Below are 25,177 nucleotides of genomic sequence, written 5' to 3'. Positions count from 1 at the left end.
CATAATGCACAGCATACAGATTCTATATTTTAAAGATTATATATGCTTATTGTATTACTAATATGCTTATTGGCCATGTGTATATCTTTGGAGAAATATCTCTTCCTATATACATGTGAACATATATGTGTATGTGTATATATATATATAGACTCAAAACATTAACTGATTATTTCTGGATGATGAGGTTACTGGTGATTTTAATTTCTTTCCTTTGCAAATGCAGTTGGCTCTTGATATCTGTGGGTTCTGCATCCATGGATTTAACCAACTGCAGATTGAAAATATTCGAGGAATGAAAAGGATGGTAGCATCTATACTGAACACATACAGGCTTTTTTTCCCGCTTGTCATTATTTCTGAAACAGTACGATATAACTGCTATTTATTTATAGCACTTACATTGTATTATGTATTGTGAGTAATCTAGAGATGATTTAAAGCCTATAGGAGGATGTACGTAGGTTATATACAACTACTTTGCCATTTTATGTAAGGAATTTGAGCATATTGGATTTTAGCATCTGCAGGGGGATCCTAGAACCAGTCTCCTATGGATACCAAGGGATGACTGAGCACGATTTCAGAGGTACCTATAATGTACCTATATTACTTTCAGAATAAGAAAAATGCATTGAAGTTTTTATCCAAAAAGAGGAATATTGACTGAAATTTAGCTAGAGCATTTTGCAGCTAGAGCCCCCACTTGAGAGCAGCATTGATTGTTATGTACACTATTTATTGAGGTGCCAGATGGTGTGACTGTGATATCATTAAAAAAGTGATTAACCTCAGTGAACCTGACATCAGAAGATTGAATACCAGCATTACAAATGTATTTGTCACTTACTGAAGTACTAACTGTTGTGTATTAGTCATACTACTTTTGATCAAAATGTTGCCAGAAATTAAGGCTGTAGACACTGCTGTGGAGTAAATCCTCCCTTGAAACATGTCTCTCTTTTTTTTGTTCTAGAAGATGGACTGTGTATATTCAGTAATCTTCTCAATTGCAAATTATTTAAAAGTTGAATTATAATATATAATAAAAAATTGTAGAAATTCATTTGCAAATAAGATATTTTCAATTTTTATTAACTTCAGATATCATTGAGCAACACTTGATGGTAAACTTCTGTAGTCATCATAACACCATAACAGCTTTAGAACCCAAGTGTCTTCATCTGCTTCTTATGGATTCAGCAATATCTTTTGGCCAGAGGTTAAATTATAGTGCCTTGACTTCATCCTTAAGTTGGTTGGTAGCATAGTGATAAAATTGCTTGTTGTTATGCTATAAACCCAGTCTATCAGATTGTTATCTGCATTGACCCTTTTCCAGCTTACCATTTTTCTAAGTATGGATAATCTCCCTGAAGTTGGGCAAAGTATATCAAATGGACAAAGACCAAGAAGTCAAGGCTTCTTTAAGAGTTATGATGATGTTATAGGTTTTTGATAGTTTTTCATTGTATTCATGTCTTATTTATACCATTGACATCAGAAGGAACATTGTTGTTCATATCAAAATAATTACTTTATCCCTCCCTGCTTTTTTGTTGTTGTAACTGAAATGGGACCCACTAAGAGCTGTGTTAACTCATTTTCATCTTAAACATTAGATCATCAGAGACAGCTACCTTCAAGCCAAGCTGCTAAGTAGTAGCAAATTAGGGTCTTGAGGACCTGGGCAGGATCTGAGAAGGAGGGCAAGAGTGAGAAAAAAAACTGACCATTTGTTACTGCTAAAGCTTTGATGCTCATGTACCAAGAGGCAAGGGCAGAAACAGCAAATGTGGCTGCTTTCTGGCAAAAGAGAGGGTGCCTAGATAGGAGGACCGAATGGGTCAGTAATTAGAACAAGGACAGCATACGCTACAGTACAAGAGGGCAGTGAGTGGTCAGATCTAAAGTCAGAGCCATGGCCAGGTGCAGTGGCTTATGCCTGTAATCCCGGCACTTTGGGAGGCTGAGACAGGTGGACTGCTTGAGGCCAGGAGTTCAAGACTAGCCTGGCCAACATGGGGAAACCCCGTCTCTACTAAAAGTACAAAAATTTGCTGGGCGTGGTGGTGCACGCCTATAATCCCAGCTACTCTGGAGGCTGAGGCAGGAGAATCGCTGGAATCTGGGAGGTGGAGGTTACAGTGAGCTGAGATCGTGCCGCTACACCCCAGCCTGGGTGAAAGAGTGAAATTGCTACGTCTCAAAAAAAAAAAAAGGAAAAAAGGAAAGAAAAAATAAAGTCGAAGCCAGAGCAGGAATAACAAGGCAAAGTCAGTGAGCAGCCACTCTGGGTTTAGGGTGACTCTTAACTCTAAACACCCAGGACAGTTAGGTCAATGCAACATGTGGTATCTTCAAAACTAAGGAGCATTTTATTTTATTTTATTTTATTTTAAATTATTTTTAAATGTTTGTGGGTATATAGTAGGTGTATATATTTATGGGGTACATGAAATATTTTGATACAGGCATGCAATGTGGAATAAGCATATCATGGAGAATGGGGTATCCATCCCCTCAAGCAGTTATCCTTAGAGTTACAAACAATCCAATTACACTCCTTAAGCCATTCCAAAATATACAATTAAGTTATTGACTATAGTCATCCTATTGTGCTATCAAATAGTAGGTCTTATTCATTCTTTCTATTTTTTTTGGATCCCTTAGCCATCCCCACTTCCCTCCACATTTTAAAGTGGTGCCTGAGGGCTGCCTGTCTGATGCCAGGGGCCTGTCCCTTTTGTGTTTGGGGTTTTGCACAGATTCTAACACGTTGGGAATCATATTATTTGTTTTGATGAACTTTAATTCAGTGAGAAATAGATAAGTTGTAGTCATTATGTTCTGTCTAGTCAGCAAATAAGTATATAGTACACTGTGAATATATTTTTCAGTTCACAAAAAAACACAGAAATAAAGCTGGATAGTTAAAATGTTCCTAGTATCTGGAAAAAGTCATTTATGTACAATACCTTATTCTAATAGTAGAAAAATGAGAAGTTACAGTTTTAAAAAGTCATAATGATTATATAGGAATAGTCCATCACTCTAGTAGTGTAATCTGGATATCTTTTTCAAGCTAGGAAGCACTCTAGAAACCTTTGGATTTCAGTACTAAACAGACTGTCTCAGCATTTCTGAAACTCACACTACAATAGAGAAATGTTTTTTAAGAGAGGCATTTATTGTTTGTTTGTCGTTTTTTTTTCTCATTTTTGGATCATCTTTAAAAGGTCGTACAGAATATCTGAGCTACACTATTTTTTAAATGTAGAAAGTAGGCACCTTATTTCTATTTTATTTCTATGTATGCACAAAAATAAGGAAAGATGCCAGTAGGAGTCTGTAAAACTGCACTGTGAGGTAGGGTGATAGGAGGAGCTCAGTTTGAGTCTAGGCCCAATTGCTTTAGGCTAACTGCTTTTTCTCTCTGAACTTCATTTGTAAAATTTAGGTAATGACCTATCTTTATGGTTGTTATAAAGAAAAAACATGTGGTGGCTTCTTCATAGTCTTTGATTAGTAAATGTTTGTTTTCCTTTCAGCTTTCCTTTTGGACCTATTTACAGTTAGTTAATTACATTTTCTCATTTTCCAATCTTTAAAGAATTTGTGACTTATCACCACCTACTTAAAGTTTTTTTTTTAATCTAACAATCTCTTAATCTCTCTTGGAGGCAGAGTAGTTAGTATAACGATTTAAGCTCAGCTATATGTTTCCTGTTACTTAAAAAGATACTTTATACTGGTCATTCTTAAAAATTAAGTTTTGGGTCATTTTTGTAGTTTAATTATGTATACTTCACACATCCACAATTGATCACTACATACAGATGTCCACAATTTATACGACACTACACACATTGACATAAAATACTATGATATGAGATAATGGGATAATTTAAGAAAAAAGAAAAAAGTATTCATGTATGTTTTCCAAATAAGTTTTTCAATAAAAGCCATTTAGGCTTTTACATCAATAGGTATTATAGTTTTAAGTAGCCAAAGACTTGAGGCAATGACCATAATCTTTTAAAAAACAAATCTAAAATTTAGTTTTTATATGCATTAATAAGATAACTGAAGATAAGTGAGAAAAGTACCTTTTCCCCTTGTCTTCAATAAATATTTATTACAGTGTTTATTTTATGCCAACATTATAAACTAGATGTTATGTCTACAATGGGGTTAATCAGATGGACAATCTGTTCTCAAGAAGCTTCCAGTTTAGTGTGAGAGAAAGGTATTGAAACTGTTATTCCAGGTTTGGAGGATGCTGTGAAGAAGCACAGGGGAAGCTGATGTACATGAATATTTCATGATGTTATTGAAGCGAAATGAAAATGACTGCTATATTTGTGTTATAGCTTAAGTTCAAATGTCAGAGTCAGATGAAATCTTTGATATATTCTTAATAGTTGATATCTGTACATAGAAGCTGTTTTAAATTTATATACAAAACAAAAAGAAGCCTCAATAATTTAATTATTGTATTAAAAAGTAAATCTGGTGTAATCTCCATCTCTCTTAACTGTTAGGAATGCCTGCTAATCATCTGTACGCTTACACTAGCTGATAAAGTGATTGCTTGTTGTAGAGCTATTATAGGTCTAAGAAATCAGTTTGCTCACCTTTTCGTTGTTGCTGCTGCTTCTGTAGGAAATTCAGTGAACATTATCACTACTTGTGTAAAGCAGTGCATCACCTAGCAACTGTTGACTGCATTTTCTCCCTGGCCAAGGTCGCTAAGCAAGGAGATTACTGCAGGTAATATATTTTTCATTTTCTCCTCTATCAGTGCCTTAGATAAGATGACATTATTCAATTAATTATAGTGTCTTTATTATAAAATATTACAGTTACTCAAATGTGTTAGACTCTTGGGAAAGTTGAATGTCATACATATATAGCTTGATTTGAAAATTAAATTCATTTCTTGCTTGCTCTGTCACTGAGTACAATGAAAGCAGATGTTAAAGTTTATGTGGGTGACTTTTTTAATAAAGTTTCAGCACTCTTTTCATTTGTTAGCTTTTACTTGAACACTTATAATTATAAAAGTTTGATTAGGCAAGAAAAGACTGAGAAGAATAGGGACTGGGGGGCATTTCAGTGATCTGTTCCTTTTGTTAAGAGCCCATATTCATCCCACTATTCTTTATTGACCTCTAAACATCCCAAAATGGAATATTTATTCTCTTTTTCATAAAGGATGTTAGCACAAACAAATCTAACTTTAAAATTCAGGTGGCCAGGCATGGTGGCTCATGCCTGTAATCCCAGCACTTTGGGAGGCCAAGGCAGGTGGATCACAAGATCAGAAGATCAAGACCATCCTGGCGAACATGATGAAACCCCATCTCTACTAAAAATATAAAAATTAGCTGGGCATGGTGTCATGTGCCTGTAATCCCAGCTACTTGGGAAGCTGAGGTGGGAGAATTGCTTGAACCCAGGAGTTGGAGGTTGCAGTGAGCCAAGACCATGCCACTACATTCCAGTTCGGGCGACAGAGTGAGAGTCTGTCTCAAAAAAAAAATTCAGACAAAACTTTCATACAAGTTGTATGTCTTCCAAAAGCTTGAGTTTATATATACTTAAGAAAAAGTAAGGCTGGGTGTGGTGGCTCATGCCTGTAATCCCAGCATTTTGGGAGGCTGAGGCAGGAACGTGTCTTGAAACTGGGCGTTTGAGACCAACCTGGGCAACATACTGAGACCCCATCACTACAAAAATTAAAAAATTAGCTGGGCGTGGTGGTGCACACTTGTAGTTCCAGCTGCTGGGGAGGCTGAGGATTGCTTTAGCTCAGAAGTTTAAGGCTACAGTGAGCCATGATAGTGCCCATGCACTCCAGCCTGAGTGACAGAGCAAGACCCTATCTCAAAAAAAAAAAAATGTCTAAAATGAAAAGAAAATGGGAGAATGATGATGCAGAAGTGAGGAGAGAAATCACGATCACATCATCTGTTTTCTTATTGTATTGCCTGTGTTATATCATCTTCCAAGAAGATATAAAAGAAGAATGCAGATGCCACAGTTGGAGTCTGCTTCTAACTTTCATTGAATACGGTTGAAAATTCAGAATTTTTCATTGTTCACCCATAAAGGCAAAGAGAAAAAAATTGACAGAAGGCCTTTCATAATTATTAGGTTAATCGGATGATGAATGTGAAGAGAAAGAAACCAGTGCCCTGGATATTCATGGTGATGGTGAAATTTCATGTATCAGCAAAATCTGAGATTCTGAATGCTCAGACAATATCCTAGGTGAATTTTCTCAAACTCAAGGATTGGTGTGTGAATAATGTATTTGTAAGGGCAAAATGAACTCTGTTATTCTCGTCCAGTTAATCATTCAATAGGAAACATTCATCATGTAATATTTGGTGACAAGAACCTGGACTATCCTGTTTTGCTGAAAGACGTGATAGTATTCTTCTATCTTTTATAATATTTATTCACTAAAATTTACTTGATACAAGTTATAGGTTATAATTTATAGACAGACAGGAGATTGAAAGGATATAGAAATAAAGGTACTCATTTGATTATTCTAATTGGTGTTGATAAGTCAAAAAATGAAAATATTTTGCAATTATGGAGCAAAAATGACCATCTCTTTAAGAAAATTGTAAGCTTTAAAATATTTCGAAAACTTCAAGTATTTGCATTTTCGTTGATACAAATGTGAAAAGAATCAGAAATAATCAGCTCTAGAACCTATTAGAAATGTATTGAAATTTGGAATTTAGTATTTATGAATGAATATGTTCCAGATGCATGCTTGACAGCTGATGAGCAATGATCTTCAGAATGTGTTACCCATTTCAGATATATATGCCTTGAAAACCAGGAGAATATGGAATAAAACTTTTTGAGATTTGCTGTGTTTAAATTCGTATTAAAATCTGTCATGAGGTTGATTTTTTTTTTTTTTTACTATCCCCTTATTCTTTTTTCTATAAAATTATTTGTGAAATGACTTTAAAGGAATATATTATATCCAGATAGTAAATGGTGAAATCTATTTTTTATGTATGTACTGGGAGTTAAAATAAACTATTGAATTTTTTAAATTACAGAATGATATATTACAGTATGACTTTTCTAAAGAAATCACAACCAGTATGATGCATACATAAACATAAATGCACAGAAGTTTGGAAAAGGTAGACAGCAAGCTGGTCTCAGTAGTAACATCTGAGAAGGAGAGCTGAGAGTAAGGCAGGGCTCAGAGGGTCTTGAATACACAGCTAAAGCTGTAGATAAAACAGATGTAGAGGTCTTTAAAAAACTTAAAGAACGACAAGGCCAAAATATGATTCTTGTATCCAAGTAAAAGATACAAAAGGCCATAGAAAGATGTTTTAATGAAACAGTGTATGAAAATTTTAGGTCATTTCATTTCCAAGTCCAACACATAGTTTAATAATTACATCTAGAAATAATTTCATGTGATTTGCTTTATTATATTTGGTAGCAATAATCTGAACTGTTATCTTTACTAGTGAAAATATTGGTTTGATCTCAGACAATAATAGAAAAATGAAAAATAAAGCCCAGCATGGTGACATGCACCTATAGTCCCAGCCTCCTGAAGAGGCTGAGGCAAGAGGATCACTTGAGCCCAGGAGCTTGAGGCTGTAGTGTGCTATAATTGTGTCTATGAATAGTCACTGCACTCCAGCCTGGGCAGCACAGTGAGACCCTATCTCTTAAAAAAAAAAGAAAAAAGAAAAACAAGATCTCGTAAAGGTAAACTACAAGGGTGAAGCCATTTATAAGACTCTTCTAAAGTATGTGCTTCATTGCACAATTATAATAATAAATATTTTCCCAATTTTTATTTTATAGTTCAAATTTAACTTTTATACTCAAGGTTTTATTCTGGACATATGTTCTTAAAATCTATGGTTAAAGTTTTGTTTTCTGTCATACAAACAGTACTGAAATTTTTCATGCTGTCTTAGAGTTTTTTTTTTTTTTTTAAGGCTATTTCCATGCCTAGTAAATTGAAACATACTTCTTTTTGCAGACCAACTGTACAAGAAGAAAGAAAAATCATAATAAAAAATGGAAGGCACCCTGTGATTGATGTATTGCTGGGAGAACAGGATCAATATGTTCCCAATAGTACAGATTTATCAGTAAGTACCATATAATACAAAACAATAAGTTGACGTAACATCCCAAACTTTTAAATACGAAAGAAACATTTTTATAATTAAAAGTTACAGAAATTTCAACTTTGGCTTTAAATGGGCTAAGCCTGGACATAGTTTTATATTTACCAGTGAAATGTGGAATTGGTACTATTTCCAATGAAAGATTATCAATAGGTTTAGTAACTAAAAGTTTAGTTCTAATTAGTTATCCTAGGTAACCCAATAAAAATATTTTACATTTGTAAATACCCAATATGCAAATAGAGTTGGAATAATACCATAGTTTTGCAAATTCATGTTAGCATGTAGTGTTCCATCCTTTGTACTGTGACTATTTTCAGATGTTCTGTGAAAGAATCAGAGATGCCTTTGCAGATTCCAGTGATGAGAATTTTCATTATAGGGGCTGTATTTCTCTTACATAACATGAATGATCCTGAATACTTAATTTATTTAACACATACTTACTGAGTGCCTGTGTCTCAGGTAATAAAGCGAGTATTAGGAACAGAGAGTGGTAAGCAAGACAGAACTCTTCCCTGCCCTCACAGAGCTTGTTGTATAGCAGAGAAGACAGGCTAGTGCAATACAGCTTAGTGCATGGCATGTTGGAGGAGACCAGGATGGCCTGGGGATAGGTGGCAGGTTGACCTAACCCAAGGGCAGGGAAGCATTGAGGAATGTTCCCCAGGGATGAGATATCAAATGAAGAATGAGTCAGTGCAAGCCATGGTATTGTTAGGGGAGTATTCCAGGTAGAAGAACCAGAATGGCAGTTGTTGGAAGTGAAGCATAGCAGGATGAATTCAAGGAACTGAAAGACGATGAGTGAGGTTGGAGTGCAGAGTGTAAAGAAAGAAGTGTTCAGAGATAAGGAAGAGGCCAGTTTACTTATATGAAGAAATTTACATTTTTCCCCCTAAAAGATTAAGAATACTAGCAAGAGAGTGATAGAAGATGGGGAAAAATAGTGAAGTGGTGGCAGGGTGTGTGAGTTCCATTGTCAAAGCTAAATGGAGCTGGGCACTGAAGTGGTAAGGATTGATCTTATTCAATAATACTCCTGCAGTAGGGAAGAGTCCGATGTGAATTGAACTTGACTTCATTTTGGCATAGATGACTGGGTGTTTTAAAGGGAGTATGAGGGAACAGGGAAAGGGAATGAGCTGGGGGAGGAGAGCGAGTGAGGTGTGGTTATGTGAAACCCATGTGGGTTTACTAATTGTTTGCTAATACCACATTTCAAAGAGTCAGCTCTCTAGTCCCTAGAGTCAGCTCTCTGGTCCTTAAAAAGACAATTTTGGGTGATAGATTTATACCCCAAAGGGGCAGAAAAAGTCTTTATAATTGCAAGCTTTCTAAGGTAACTGTTCTAAGAAGGGCTTCAGCATCTGGCTGCCTGTCACCAAATTTTGGCTGGGATGGTGAATCTTGGCAACACCAAGCTTTCTCAGGCAGGTACTTTTAGTGGGGCTGGGGTCATCCTAAGGATGCAGCCTTGAGCTGTTAGAAACTATGCTAGTGGGCTTGCTTCTAAGTAGGGAGGGTGGACAAAATCATTTTTACTCAAAGTCTGTAGGTTTTTATAGGTCAGAGTTGAGAACTAGTCCAGAATAGGGCTCAGAGAAACCTGATGAGAATTTGGTCAAGGACATGGGGTGAAATGGGATGTTGATGGGTCAAAAAATTAATATGTAGGGAGTAGTTATGTGAGAGAGAAGGTATCAGAGAATAAAATGCCTGACTTTCTGATATCAGATGTGGTGTTCTTCTAGGTGATGGCAAGATCCTATGTATGGCTATAGAAGGTGGGTAGCAGAAGGGAGAAGGTCTTTGGAGATGAAGAGATCAAGGAACAGAGTTTGGGAAAAAGTTGTCCGTGTGAATGTTGAAATCTAAGATAACAGCAAGATTAGCCATAGAGGACAACAAGGATCCAGGTGTCTGAGATTGCAAGGAATGGTGATTGGGAATTGTGAAGTTTATAGATGGCTTAGATTGAGGACAGACAGTGGTAAAGCCCTAAGGAAGCAAAGAAGAACTTCTGAACCCTGAACCCTGAGGTATATGGTCCGTGGTTGGATGTGGCAGAAAAAGGTCAGCCCCCAAATGAGGGAGCTGCAGGGGAATAACAAACAGCCAGCCAGGTTTCATTTTAGTGTATGAAGGAAATGTTAAGCAAGGTAGTTAGAAACAGAAGTACTAAGGAACTTTTCTGAGGACAGTGAAAAATTGAGATGTAGGGTAGCATTTGGAATGTAGGTCAGAGAAAGCTCAGAATAGTAGTGAGCTGGGACTGTAACAGAGTATTCTACCTCGGGCTGTGAGCAAGGGTGGCAGAGATGTGTGGCATTGTGCATTTGGCTGGCCATGAGAGGCGGATGTGAAAGGAAATACTTTGAATGACATCTAGTTTAATATTGCATTTTCATATCATAACAAGACTTGTTGGTAGTATATAATGCATGTCTTAGTCTGTTCAGCTGCTGTAACAAAATATCATAGACTGAGTAGCTCATAAATAACAGAAATTTATTTCTCAGAGTTCTAGAGACTGGAAAGTCCAAGATGAAGGTACCAGCAGATCAGTTTCTGGTGAGGGCCTGTTTCCTGGTTCCTAGATGGCACCTCACATGGTGGAATGGGTAAAGGGTCTCTTACCCATGTACTCACACAGTGGAAGGGGTAAGGGGTCTTTCTCAGGCCCTCATGAACTTACCATCTCCTGAAGGCACCATCTTCTAATACCATTGCCTTGCAGGTTAGGATTTCAACATACGAATTTGGGAGAGACACAAATATTCATACCATAGCAACCTGAGACCCAGTGTCTATAAACCTGTTCATACGTATTAGGAAATTTTTATATTTATTAATCAAACAAGTTAATAAGTACCAATCTTTTTACTGTTTTTAAAAAGAAGACTATGTCTTTGGGAGGCCTAGGTGGGAGGATCAGTTGAGGTCGGGAGGTCGAGACCAGCCTGGCCAACATGGCGAAACCCTGTCTCTACTAAACATATAAAAATTAGCTGGGCATGGTGGCGCCTCCCTGTAATTCCAGCTACTCGGGAGGCTGAGGCAGGAAAATTGCTTGAACCTGGGAGGCCACTGCACTCTAGCCTGAGCAACAGAGTGAGACTGTCTCAAAAAAAAAAAGACTATGTCAACATAAGAATTTTTTTTCAGTTCTCATAATACCAGTAGGATACAGCTTTTCTTGAGAAAGTAATGTAAGTTAAATATAAACAAAGCAACTAAATATTAGGACTATAAGTCTCTTAAAATAATTTCCTGTTACTGTTTCCATGCCCATCTACTTGACCCCAAGAATATTACCCCAAGAAATTGACTTCTTTCTTTCATTTTTTCTTTCCTTTCTCATTCTTTTCTTTTAAAAAGTATGTTATGCTTTAATAAAAGATTTGAAGAACTAAAATAGCCTTCTAATTACAATAATGTTTTAAAGAACATTGAACTCTTATACTTAAATCTTTACAAAATAAATGGAGTAATTTTTTTTCCCAAGCAGGCACCTCAGAATATTCAGAATATTCGTTTCTATTACATATGCTTTTTCTAACTTGAGTAGGAGTTGATATAGAACTGTTGCTATGGTGAAGTGCATTCTATTTTTCAGGGTAAAAATTTATATATAGGGATAGTGTTGAGAAAGAACTTACGTAAAATTCAATTTAAAATATTTTATGAATGTTAATTATCAAATATACCCTGAAAATAATTTCAAAGTTAAATGACATTGTTGTTTTTGATAATCACAGGGTTTTAAGAACTGGTGTTTTGTAAATGTAATTAAGAGTATACTTTTCTGTATTCTGTATTACGTGAACTTATTATAGTGCCTCTGAATAAGCCAACTTTCTGCCCGCTTTTCCTCTCCCAGTTTTAAGAATACTTTTTAAAACCCTCTTTCTTTTTTTCCTCTTCCTTGATTCACTGTATAATCCAAGCATTTATACATGTGGTCACCACTGGAGCTTCCTCCTCCACTCTGCCCATCTCCATGGATTCTCTACTCTGCAGCCACAAGGCTTCTGGAACCTGCCATGCCACTCTCCCTTTTGAATTCATGCTTCACACTCCAGCCAGATTGGAGTTCATGCCGTTCCCAAGTCACTGTGCCTCTGGGACTTGGCAGATGGTGTTCCCTCTGCCTAGAATGTCATCTTTCCCCACCCCAACTACTCCCGCCTCACACACTCCCACATCCACCCACCAATCACCCACCCCACTCCCCTAGCTCTGGTTTGTTCAAGTCTTGCCTTGGATGTCAGCTCTTGCACTCAGCCTTCCTTTGCCCAGCTGGGATGGGTAGCCCTCTCACATACCCTTGCCACTCTGTTTCTCCACATCTCAGTACTTATTCCACCAAATTATAATCATTGTTTTTTTTTGTCTGCCTTTCCCAGTGGACTGTAAGCATGAAGCAAACAGGGACTGTACTCTGTCACCTATGTGTAATCCCTGGATCAGGCACAGTTCTCTGGCACATAGCTGGCACCTAATCAGATTGATTAAATCAGTAAGGATTAGCTGGAAACCTTTAGCAGTCTCCAAGTCTCACTTGAAATTTTTGCCCTTTATTTTCTACACAAAATGTTATTTTTCAGGATATTATATGGGGATTTCTCCAATTTACAGAATAATTTTACTGTCAAACTAAAAGGGAAATTTGGGATCTTTTAGTGTAACCACCTCTTCATACTTCTGAGTAAACTATGGTTCAGAAAGGGGAAATGATCTGCCAGAAGTTACTCAGGATGCGTCGTCTTGAACTGTTTCCCAAAACATAAACATATTTTAAGGCAAACCATTGCTTTCCAACCTTTTTCACTTTGCATCATATAGAAAATGATAGTATTTTAATGGAACACTGGATTAAAAGGAGAAGGAAGAGGTTGCTCAGGGGCCAAGGAGGCTGGCCCAGGGACTGTGGCTGCCCCAGCCCCACCCACCACCTGTGGGTTAAGGGGTCAGTGTCTTTGCACCCTGTCACCTTGTGAGGCAGCCCAGGACTGCTGCTTAGGGAAAACCCAGAGTACCCACTGCAATCTCAGCTCTGCCAGGATTGTTTGTTTGCTAAACCAAATGACTGTTTTTTTAGTGGATGGATTTTCAACAGCAGTTAAAGTTGGGGTTTTCAGTTCATTTGTAAGGTTTTTGTTTTTAGTATAAATAATATAAATTTCAACTGATGGAGGGGAGGGGAGAGAGTGGTTGACAGCTTCTCAGTTTGTTAGGTGGGAAGAAAATGAGTCAAACATGCAGAACAGGAAGATTCCCAGGAAGCGCTCGAACCCTGTAACTCTCTGGCCCAAGCGGAATTCACCACCCAGGTGTTTTATTGCTGGGACAGGGTAGACACTGAGATGCTAGTCACAGTCCCTTCTTTTGAGATCAAGATGGGCCTGGGGTGCTTCAATCGTTAGCTCCGCATGTGGTATGGAATGGGTGCTCATGCGTTTGTTACATGAACAAGTGCTTGAAGCTGGTAAAGGTGAGGACAGACTTCTCAATTCCTTCCCTTATCTCAGCACAAATAATGTCTAGCTGGCCCAGAAATACTTGCTTTGGCTGTATAAAAGTTTAAAAAACTAGTTACAGTAATATTCATAAGCTGTTGGCAATTTGTGGCTAATTACCAAGCAGAACAGTAATAATGTATACCATAAAATATGTCTGAGCTTTAAGCTTGATTTAATTCCATGGCTAAATTACATTCTCATAGATTATGCTGTAAAGGTGTTTTTCACATAGCATGATCTTTGAATCATGGGCCCATGGATTAAAATTCTGGGAAATATTAATGGCAATTGAATATTGTTTTCCTGTCAGTCCTTTCCTCTGGTTCTTCTCTCTCCTGCTTCTGAAATAATGGATAGAGAAGAACGTTTGTCTGATAAAGTGTTCTGACCTGCACTGCTGTCTGTGCTCACAATGGCCCTCCCCTCTCTTCTTATCTCTTACCTGTCTGCAATGATTGGACTCACACTCTTCCTGCAGGACCCAACAAAACACTGCCTCTTCCTGAGAGCCTTCACCAGCCTCTGGCCAGAAAAAATCCCTTTCTTTGCTCTGGTTTTAAAGTTCTCACGTACTACTTTTGGTACACAGGTGTAGTGGGAAAGCGACTCACAGTGGTAGGAGATTTAAATTCAAATCCTGCTCTGCTCTCGTTTCACTGTCATTTTGGATAGACTGCGATACTTGCTGGGTCTTGGTTTCCTCATCTATAAAAGGAGGTGAGTGAGCTGGGGCACAGCCAGCCTTCACACCCAGGGGAATGTAAATTGGGCAGGATCCAGGTGTTGGAGGGGTTTAAGTCCTGACTTTGGCATCTCAACGTGCAGCTGGTGCTACTCTCCAACCTCATTTCCCCTCTTTTTGTTTCTAGTTCACCTTGGGTTAAAAGTGCAAAGATTTGGCTGAGAGCTTGTCTGGAGGAGCCTTTAACTCAAGAGTCTCTTACCATAACCTGCTGTTGATTGATATTTTCAAGGAATAAAACACTTTGAAACTACCAAACTTTTTCCGGCAGTCTGTAGCTCTTATAAAAATAGTTCTCCTGTAATAATTCTTTAAAGGCAGTTGTCAATATTTATGCCTGTCAAGGAAGATAGCACCTTTTTTTTTTTTTTTTTTTTTTTTTTACGGAAAATTAGCTTTTCAGGTCTTGGAAAATAACATGTGACAATTTTATTTTTATTTTTTTTCTGCTGTACATCTCCTGACTTTAGGGATATTATGACTGTCCATCATTCTAGTGTACTCAGTGATGAACACAAGGAGCTAAAGCTTGTCTTCTCCTATTTAGTAGTGACTGATTCCCTGTCGTTTGGCAAGCGTCCCCATTGAGACAGGTCAGAGGATGAACTTCCCTTAACATTCCAGTTCTGCGACTTAGTTGTTTTACATTGCTCAGCAAGATATTTAGCTTCTCTAGGCCTGTTTCCTCGCCTGTATAATGGGAATCCAGTAATATTAGTATCACCCTGTGATGCTGTTTTAAGAACTAAATGAGGTGATACATATAAAATCATTAGCACAGTGCCTGGCACTTGGTATCTGTGATTTTCTTATGATACCTTGAAGTTTGCCTTTTATTTTTAGATCTTCTCTTCCCCCACAGAAGTTGACATTCTATGTGGAAGTTGCTTAGTTATCACAAGTTTAGACTCACTGTTTAGATACTGGATAAACAATACTAAGATCTTATTGATTGATGATATTCAGACAGATATTGCCAATACTAAAGTGAGCACTTAAAATAATGTACTTCTAGTCTCTCCATAGGTTCGCCAAGGCAGTCCTCTCTAGTTGTTATCCAGAAACATAGTCCCTTCAGCGCGATACTTCAGCTTTTGTTTGCTGTCATTCCCAGTGGGCTCCAGAGTAGGTGGAGAGGTGGTTATTGCCAACTTTCGGATTCTGGCTATTTGGTTAGAACACTCACTCGTACTCACTGGTCTTGCAGATAGATTTTATGTGTCTTTTATATCTGAGAACCCTTGATGTGTGCTGCCTCAAATACACACGATCCTTGCTAAAAGAGAGATTAACACATTAGATGAGTGAAATTTCTTGACCATTTCCTTACTTACTGTGTCATCTTGAGAACCGTGGAAACACGGGAGTCATATGTTCCTGACAGATTTTTATACAGAATGCAAATGATTGTTTTTGAAATGTAAACATGGTGGAAATCTCCGCTGTAATGCCTTTCCTGTGTTACATTCATCTCTTTGATCTATTTATTGGGTGCCTTCTTTGTGCCAAGCCTTGTTCTAGGCAATGGGGATGAACTAGAAGACACGGTTCCTGCTCTCATGAGAACTTACTTTCTAGCAGTGAGATTGATAATAAGCAAGAAAATTCAGGTAGTTTCAGAGAAGGTTAAAACAAAATAAAATGGGCTGATGTGATAGAGAATGACAGAGCAGAAGGGCTTCTGTAGATTGGGTGGCCAACGAAGGTGTGTCCTGGGAGTTGATATTTGAGTGTAGACCTGTAGAAAGGCCTTAAGGCAGGAACGAGCATGTTGTATTCTGGCAGGTGGAAGGAGAGCAGAAATCAAGTCTGGCTAGCACCAAGTGAACACGGTGGAGGGTAGTAGAAGAATAGGTCAGAGGCAGACCTGGCCTTTAGACTATGACCTTTAGACACTCAGAAGTGCTCTGAGGATCTGGATGAGGGCTTTTAGCAAAAGACAAGTTCTGTTTTACTTTTTATGACAGTCACTCTGGCTGCCCTATGGAGAGTGGATTGTGGGCAGAGGAGAAGCAGGAAGACCCAGCAGGAGCCACTGCAGTCACCTGTCAGGGCAGTGGCAGTGGGCACAGAGGTTTTATGCACCTAGAGGACCTCCTGATTCTTCAGTCTCGTGTCTTTTTTCCCGCTTGTGTTTACTAGAGGGCCTGGTGTACAACTTTATCTCCCACTGGCGGTCTCTTAGGGCTTACTAGGAAAGCCACCATGTTGTCACCTACAAATATTTGAGTTTAGTGGATTGAACACATTTAGCTCCTAAAGCCTTGAAGTTAGTTCTTCTTTGACATCCTCAAATCCTGGGGTGAGGAAGTGGGGCTGGAAAAAAATCTGTCTCCACAACAGTATCCCCAAGTCTGACCAGGTTCACCATGCACCACTTTTCCCAGGTACTTCATGCAAACGATTTCCACAACTTCTCATCTTTCAAACAAATCTGGGACAGAGCTCTGGTGCCAATTTAATTCCTGCTCTTTCATTCCACCCAGGGCTACATATTCAAGCAATGTACCTGAATTTAGAGTAAGAGATCGTTTAATTCAGCTCCCTGATTTTAGAGGGGAGGAAACTGAAGCCTAGAGAGGTGCATTGACTTGCCCAAATTCCATACTAGAAACCACCTTTCTTGACTTGTGAGCCAATTCTTTATTCATATTTATACTTTTATTTTCACACTCTGTCATTGTCTTGCTTATCAAGGCTCTCATAGAAATTGACACCACAGTGAAAATTTTTGTATAATACTTGACATAGTATGCATTCAATGAACAAATGGTTGTTAGTACTCTCATTGCTGTAGAATCCATTTACAAATAAGTGTTAGATTGAGTTTCGAAATACAAAGAAAGGGAGGAAATTGCTCCTTAATTCCAAAGACAGCCACTGTTAACATTTTGGAATGTTTCCTTTGTCTTTCTTTGCAATATTTTTTAAAAATAGCCATTTTTTATATAAAAAATTTTTATATCCTGCTTTTTTAGTTAATATTATAACATGAATATTTTCCTATATTCTTAAAAAGTCTTCAGATAATTTTTAATGGCTTTGTGGTTTTCAACAGTATGGATATATCATAATTACCTTAAAAGTTTCACTGTTTTACCTACTCTTTGCTGTCATGAATAATCCTGCCATGGTACCTCATGGAATTGATTCTTAAAAAAAAAAAAAAAAAAAAAAAATTGGGAGCCCATAGTAGGTGTATATATTTATGGGTAACATGAGATGTTTTGATACAGACACAGAATGTGTAATGTTACCCTCACATGAGGGCAACTGGGATATCCATCACCTCAGGCATTTATCCTTTATGTTACAGACAGTCCAGTTATACTCTTTTAGTTATTTTTAAATGTACAATAAATTTTGTTGACTATAGTAACCATGTTGTCCTATCAAATACTAGGTCTTACTCATTGTATGTAACTATATATTTGTACCCAAGGACTATTCACCCTCTTCACCACCTACCACCCTTCCCAGGCTCTGGTAACCATCCTTCTACTCTTTATCTCCATGAGTTCGATTGTTTTAATTCGTGGCTGGCTTATTTCACTTAACATAATATCCTGCAGTTCCATCCATGTTGTTGCAAATGACAGGATCTTATTCTTTTTTATGGCTGAATAGTACTCCATTGTGTATATGTACCACATTTTCTTTATCTATTCATCTGTTGTTGGACACTTAGTTTACTTCCAAATCTTGGCTATTGTGAATAGTGCTGCAATAAACATGGCAATGCAGGTATCTCTTCGATATACTGATTTCCTTTCTTTTGGGCATATATATACCTAGCAGTGGAATTGCTGGATCATATGGTAGTTCTATTTTTAGTTTTCTGAGGACCTTTAACTGTTATCTGTAATGGTTGTACTAACTTACATTCCTACCAATAGTGTACAAGAGTTACCTTTTCTCCACATTCTCATCAGCATTTGTTATCACCTATCTTTTGAATATGTCATTTAACTGGGGTGAGATGGGTGGTTTCGATTTGCATTTCTCTGATGATCAATCATGTTGCACCTGTTCATATGCCTGTTTGTTATTTGTATGTCTTCGTTTGATCTTTTGCCCATTTTAAAATTTTTTTTTAGTTTTTTTCCTGTTGAGTTCTTTGAGCTCCTTGTATAGTCTGGTTAGCCTTCCTTTATCAGATGGATGGTTTGCAAATATTTTCTCTCATTTTGTGGGTTGTCTGTTCACTATGTTGATTGTTTCTTTAGCTGTGCAGATTTTTATTTAATAACTTGATGTGATCCCATTTGTCCATTTTTGCTTTGGTTGCCTGTGTTTGTGGGATATTCCTCAAGAAGTTATTGCCCAGACCAGTGTTCTGGAGATTTTCCCCAATGTTTTCTTATAGTTGTTTCGTAATTTCAGGTTTTAGATTTAAGTTTCTAATCCATTTTGATTTGATTTTTTTACATGGTGAGATGTAGGAGTCCAGTTTCATTCTTCTGCATATGGGGGTATTGAAGAGACTGTTTTTTCACCAGCATATGTTCTTGGCACCTTTGTCAAAAATGAGTGCACTGTAGGTGTGTGAATTTCTTTCTGGGTTCTCTATTTTGTTCCATTGGTCTATGTGTCTGTTTTTATGCCAGTACCATGCAATTTTGCTTACTATAGCTCTGTAGTATAACTTGAAGTCAGATAATGTGATTCCACCAGTTTTGTTATTTTGCTTAAGATGGCTTTGGCTATTCAGATCCTTTTGTGTTTCCATATAAATTTTAGGATTATTTTTTCTATTTCTGTGAAGAATGTCATTGGTCTTTTAATAAGGATTGCATTGAATCTGTAGATTGCTTTAGGTAGTATGGACACTTAATATTTATTCTTCCAGTCCATGCATGTGGAATATCTTTCCCTTTTTGTGTGTCCTCTTCAGTTTTTTGCATTAGTTTATGTAGAGCCCTGGGACTTTGAACAAACATAGATGGTAGTCAGACAGTGGTCACCATGGGCCTTGGGTGAGACCCAGTGTTGCACTGGATTCAGGTCTGACCTGGTGAGCATTGAAAAATTAGGTATTTATTGTAGCCTTCACAGTCTAGCTTGTTTGTACTTGTCCTTGGGAAGGCTTTCTAAGTATTCAAAGGGACTTGGGTGTTCTGATCTAAATCTGTGGTCACTGCAGCTGTGTCTGCATTAGGGGGCACCCTAAGCCCAGTAATGCTATAGCTCTTGTAGACTCTTAGAGGTACCACCTTGGTGGTCTTGCATACTGTTCTGGAAAATTCCCTGGATTCCTAGGCAAAGACTCTTGTCTCTTCCTTTACTTTCCCCCAAACAAATGGAGCCTCTCTGTTTTTGCTGAGCCACCTAGAGCTGAGGAAGGGGTGACACAAGCACCTCTGTGACCACCGCCACTGGGACTGCACTGGGTCTGACCTGAAGCCAGCACAACACTGGGTCTTACCCAAGGCCCATAGTGACCACTGTCTGACTACCACCTATGTTCACTCAAAGTCCTCGGATCTACAGTCAGCAGGTGGCAAATCCAGCCTGAAGGGCTATCATTGTTTATACCACCATGCCTGGCAATAGTGAATGAAACTCTGGGAGGGAAGTAATTAATGTGACCTTGATGATATGTATATGATTAGGCAGCCCTGTTCTTGGTTAGCCTTCAACAATAGGTATCTTTTTGGTCACTGTCACAGGAGTGAAGACAGAATAGAATAACTTACCTTGTAATGATTACAACTTATCTTGTAATCCATGGGTGGATTCCAAGACCCACAGGAATCCACCCATGATCTCCAGAAAGTGAAGTTTTTTTTTTTTTTTTTTTTTTTTTTTTTTTTTTTTTTTTTTTTTTGAGACGGAGTCTCGCTCTGTCGCCCAGGGTGGAGTGCAGTGGCGCAATCTCGGCTCACTGCAAGCTCCGCCTCCCGGGTTTACGCCATTCTCCTGCCTCAGCCTCCCGAGTAGCTGGGACTACAGGCGCCCGCCATCTCGCCCGGCTAGTTTTTTGTATTTTTTAGTAGAGACGGGGTTTCACTGTGTAGGCCAGGATGGTCTCGATCTCCTGACCTCGTGATCCACCCGTCTCGGCCTCCCAAAGTGCTGGGATTACAGGCTTGAGCCACCGCGCCCGGCCGAAAGTGAAGTTTTTATTTGAAGTTTGTTCTAGTCTAACAACTTTCATCACATTTTGTGTTTCAGTAGATGCCAAAGGAAAGCACTGAGTGTGTTGGTATTTCTCTTGCCTGCTTCAGCAGTGTCTGGCTCTCAAAGTTGTAGTCTTGGTACCTAACTTCAGAGCAAAACAGCCAAGAGCGTTAAAACTGCCATGTGGGTTGGGAAACAAACGTAGTGATCAGGCAAGCCATTTTAGAAGGGATGGTGGAAAAAACTGCTCCATACACTTAAGTCTTCTTAATATTATTTTTGACTTTTCAAGCATCTAAATTTCCTCTAATGTACACAAATACTGAAATAGACATTATAATTTATTTATTAGAAAATTTGAGATATTCTACACTTTAAATACATTGAACTTGTATCATAGAACTTTTAAATGATGAAGAATCTAATATTTTATGTAACTATGTAAGTCTAAGGAGATTACTTAGAGTAATTTTTTGTCTTCACTTTCAATATGATGCTCCCCTCCCTTTTTTTGAGATGGAGTCTTACTCTGTCGCCCAGGCTGGAGTGCAGTGGCTTGATCTTGGCTCACTGCAGCCTTCGCCTCTGGGGTTCAGGCGATTCTCCTGCCTCAGCCTTCTGAGGAGCTGGGACTACAGGTGTGCGCCACCACGAGCTAATGGGTTTCACCATGTTGGCCTGGCTGGTCTCAAACTCCTGACCTCAAGCGATCTGCCCTCCTTGGCCTCCCAAACTACTGGGATTACAGGCGTGGGCCACTGCCCGGCCTCAGTATGATACCTTTTGATGACAACAAAAACCTTAACTTTAATGAAGTTGAATGTATCAGTCCTTCCTTTTATGGGTGAATGGTGTTGTGCCTTAAATAAGGAATTCTTTCAATCCCTGAGGTCTTAAACATTTTCTCCTATAATTTTTTATCAACATTTTAAAGTTTAATTTTCAAATTTAAGTCATTAATCAGTCTACTCAGAATTAATTAATTAATTAATTTATTTATTTATTAAGACAGAGTTTTGCTCTTGTTGCCCAGGCTGGAATGCAGTGGCGCGATCTTGGCTCACCGCAACCTCTGCCTCCTGGGTTCAAGTGATTCTCCTACCTCAGCCTCCCGAGTAGCTGGGATTACAGTCATGTGCCACCACACCCGGCTAATTTTGTGTTTTTGGTAGAGGCGGGGTTTCTCCATGTTGGTAGACTTCTGTTGAACTCCTGACCTCAGGTGGTCCACCCACCTCAGCCTCCCAAGGTGCTGGGATTACAGGCATGAGCCACCGTGCCTGACCCAGAATTTATTTTTATGCATGATATATGTTAGGAATCTAATATCTTTCTATATGGATAATCAATTGTTTTGTACCAATTTTCAAATCATCCTTTTCCCATCAGTTTATGGAATTATTTATCATATATTAAGTTTCCAAATTTTTATGGGACTGTTTTGAACTCTTACTTTTCACTGGTCAGTGTTTGTCTGTAAGCCAGAATCACACAAACTTATTTACTATAGCATTATAATAACTTTTTACATCTGTAGGGAAAGTTCTCCCCCTCTATTTTTCTAATAAAACTTTCTGACTTCTCTTTAGCATTTGCTCCTCTCTTTATTTTAGAATCAACTTACTCAATTAATTGGGGGAAAATTTTTGAGATTTTTTTAGAATTGCATTGACCCTATAGATCCATTTGGGGAGGTGTTGACATCTTTGTGATATATATGTGAGCATATGAATATGTCCCTCCATGAAAACAGTAGATACAGTGAGTACTCACTTAACATTCTCAGTGGGTTCTTGGAAACTGCTGGCTGGGTATGAACTCTTACACCTGTAATCCCAGAACATTGGGGGGCTGAAGTGAGAGGATCACTTGAGCCCAGGACCAGCCTGGGATGGGGAGACCCCATCTCTCCAAAGAATTACCGAGATGTTGGCCGGGTGCGGTGGCTCAAGCCTGTAATCCCAGCACTTTGGGAGGCCGAGACGGGCGGATCACGAGGTCAGGAGATCGAGACCATCCTGGCTAACACGGTGAAACCCCGTCTCTATTAAAAAATACAAAAAGCTAGCCGGGCGAGGTGGCGGGTGCCTGTAGCCCCAGCTACTCGGGAGGCTGAGGCAGGAGAATGGCTTAAACCCGGGAGGCGGAGCTTGTAGTGAGCTGAGATCCGGCCACTGCACTCCAGCCTGGGCGCCAGAGCGAGACTCCATCTCAAAAAAAAAAAAAAAAAAAAGAATTACCGAGATGTGATGACACCCACCTGTGGTCCCAAATACTTGGGAGGCTGCGGCAGGAAGATCTCTTGAGGCACAGAAGGTTGAGGCACAGTGAGCCATGTTTGCACCACTGCACTCTTGCCCAGGTGACAGAGCAAGACCCTATTTCAAAAAAAAAGAAAATAACTGCAACTTTAAGTGAAATGACGTATAATGAAACCAATTTTACCATAGGCTAATGGATATAAACAAAGTTAATATTTTGTCATATTATGTCATATTTGTCATATTTGTCGTACTATGTCATATTTCTGGCCACAGAAAACATCATCAAACTTCTAAATAAAGACCCAACACACTTCTAATATTAAACATTGAAATAAGTATGAGCTATATGTTTAAGAAATATTAATAAAAACAAATAACATTGTTATATACATAATTTTTGGTAAATCAGGGAGTAACAGAGGTCATAGTGATGGTGGGTTAAATCAAGGAGTAAATGTTTGTGTAGTGAAGATTGTAAGAAGCACCTCCTCCTACCATGCAGCTCAAAAACAAGTAATACATATGGCAGACTTGCTTATCACTTTTGTGTTACATCAGTTTATTGTCATGCATTTGTGTGATTATCACATACTTTATGAATTTTTACTTGACAATCATTTGTATTCATTCATTTTCCAACCCACTTACTCCATTTCAGAGTCATGGGTAGCCAGAGCCTATCCTGGCAGTGCAGGGCACCAGGCAGGAACCAGCCCTGGACAGGATGCCATCCCATCACAGGGCACACTCACACACACTCAGACCGGGGCTATTACACCAATGAACCTAACTTGCACATCTTTGGCATGTGGGAGGAAACTGGAATACCCAGATGAAAATCCACACAGGCATAGGGAGAATATGCAAAGACAGTGCCCCGGCTGGGAATGTATTTTTCTTTATTAATTTTGTAATAAAATGAAATTGAATGAAATGACATTATTTGAGGACCTGCTGTATTTTTATTTTGGTTTTAAGTCCTTTCAGTAAAGTTTTAAAGTGTTCTCTATAAAGGATTTTTACATCTTTTATTAGATTAATTACTAAGTACTTTTTGTTAGTATATAGATCATATCTTTTTTACAATAGTCTTCTAACTATTTGCTGCTCTTTTTTTTTTTTTTTTTTTTTTTTTTTTGAGACGGAGTCTCACTCTGTCACCCGGGCTGGAGTGCAGTGGCCGGATCTCAGCTCACTGCAAGCTCCGCCTCCCGGGTTCACGCCATTCTCCTGCCTCAGCCTCCCGAGTAGCTGGGACTACAGGCGCCAGCCACCTCGCCCGGCTAGCTTTTTGTGTTTTTTAGTAGAGACGGGGTTTCACCGTGTTAGCCAGGATGGTCTCGAACTCCTGACCTCGTGATCCGCCCGTCTCGGCCTCCCAAAGTGCTGGGATTACAGGCTTGAGCCACCGCGCCCGGCCTATTTGCTGCTCTTATACAAAAACACAACTGAGTTTCCATCTTGATCTTTTTTTTAAAATTTTTTATTTTATTTTATTTTTTTTTTTGAGACGGAGTCTCACTCTGTCACCCGGGCTGGAGTGCAGTGGCCGGATCTCAGCTCACTGCAAGCTCCGCCTCCCAGGTTCACGCCATTCTCCTGCCTCAGCCTCCGGAGTAGCTGGGACTACAGGCGCCCACTACCTCGCCCGGCTAGTTTTTTGTATTTTTTGGTAGAGACGGGGCTTCACAGTGTTAGCCAGGATGGTCTCGATCTCCTGACCTCGTGATCCGCCCGTCTCGGCCTCCCAAAGTGCTGGGATTACAGGCTTGAGCCACCGCGCCCGGCCTTCCATCTTGATCTTAAATCTAGCCATTTTGCTAGAGATCCTGTCATTAATTATAATACTTTGTATTATATATGTATAATTCTTTGTATAGAGATTGGTTTTCCTTGTGGGCAGCCATGTGATCTGCCAATGACAGTTTTGTTTTGTCTAATGCCTTTTTATTTCTTTTTATTGTCATGTTTTTCTATCTGTGACCTCCAGGAAAATGTGGATATCGTGTCTTGATTGACCTAAGGAAAGGTTTCTGCCATTTCCATTAGGCCTGTGTTTGCTGCAGGTTTTTGGTAGCTATCCTTGACCTGGTTGAAGAAGTTGTCTAAGGGTCATTTTGTTCTTTCAGTCACTCCCCACTTACTGGTGGATGGTGTCAGGAAGAAACCTGTTTCCCAGCTAAATAAACATTGTTTAAATATTAGAACTGTGAAGTCTAAATTTTTATATGATATTTTTTCTATATATACAACGAATTGATTTTTGTATATCAATTAGTTCTGAAATCCTAAAGTTCAAATAAACTAAAAACTTCATTCTGTATTAAATTC

General features: G+C 38.7%; 1 protein-coding gene across 4 annotated transcripts in view; it reads left to right on the top strand.

Annotated features, from left to right (window-relative positions):
- Positions 1 to 25,177, top strand: part of MSH3 (mutS homolog 3) — a 227,530-nt gene that overhangs the window by 129,912 nt on the left and 72,441 nt on the right. For all 4 annotated transcript variants that reach the window (XR_004056310.1, XM_010386022.2, XM_030927020.1 and 1 more), the window contains exons 18-19: positions 4,666 to 4,773; positions 8,045 to 8,156. Coding sequence is in view for 3 of the 4 variants with exons in the window: in XM_010386022.2 (XP_010384324.2) it covers positions 4,666 to 4,773; positions 8,045 to 8,156 (220 nt within the window). In the remaining variant the exon portion in view is untranslated. The remainder of the gene's footprint in view (positions 1 to 4,665; positions 4,774 to 8,044; positions 8,157 to 25,177) is intronic.

Source organism: Rhinopithecus roxellana, chromosome 3 (assembly GCF_007565055.1).
Source record: "Rhinopithecus roxellana isolate Shanxi Qingling chromosome 3, ASM756505v1, whole genome shotgun sequence".
Taxonomy (NCBI): Eukaryota; Metazoa; Chordata; class Mammalia; order Primates; family Cercopithecidae; genus Rhinopithecus; species Rhinopithecus roxellana.
This window is presented reverse-complemented; position numbering and strand designations above follow the sequence as displayed.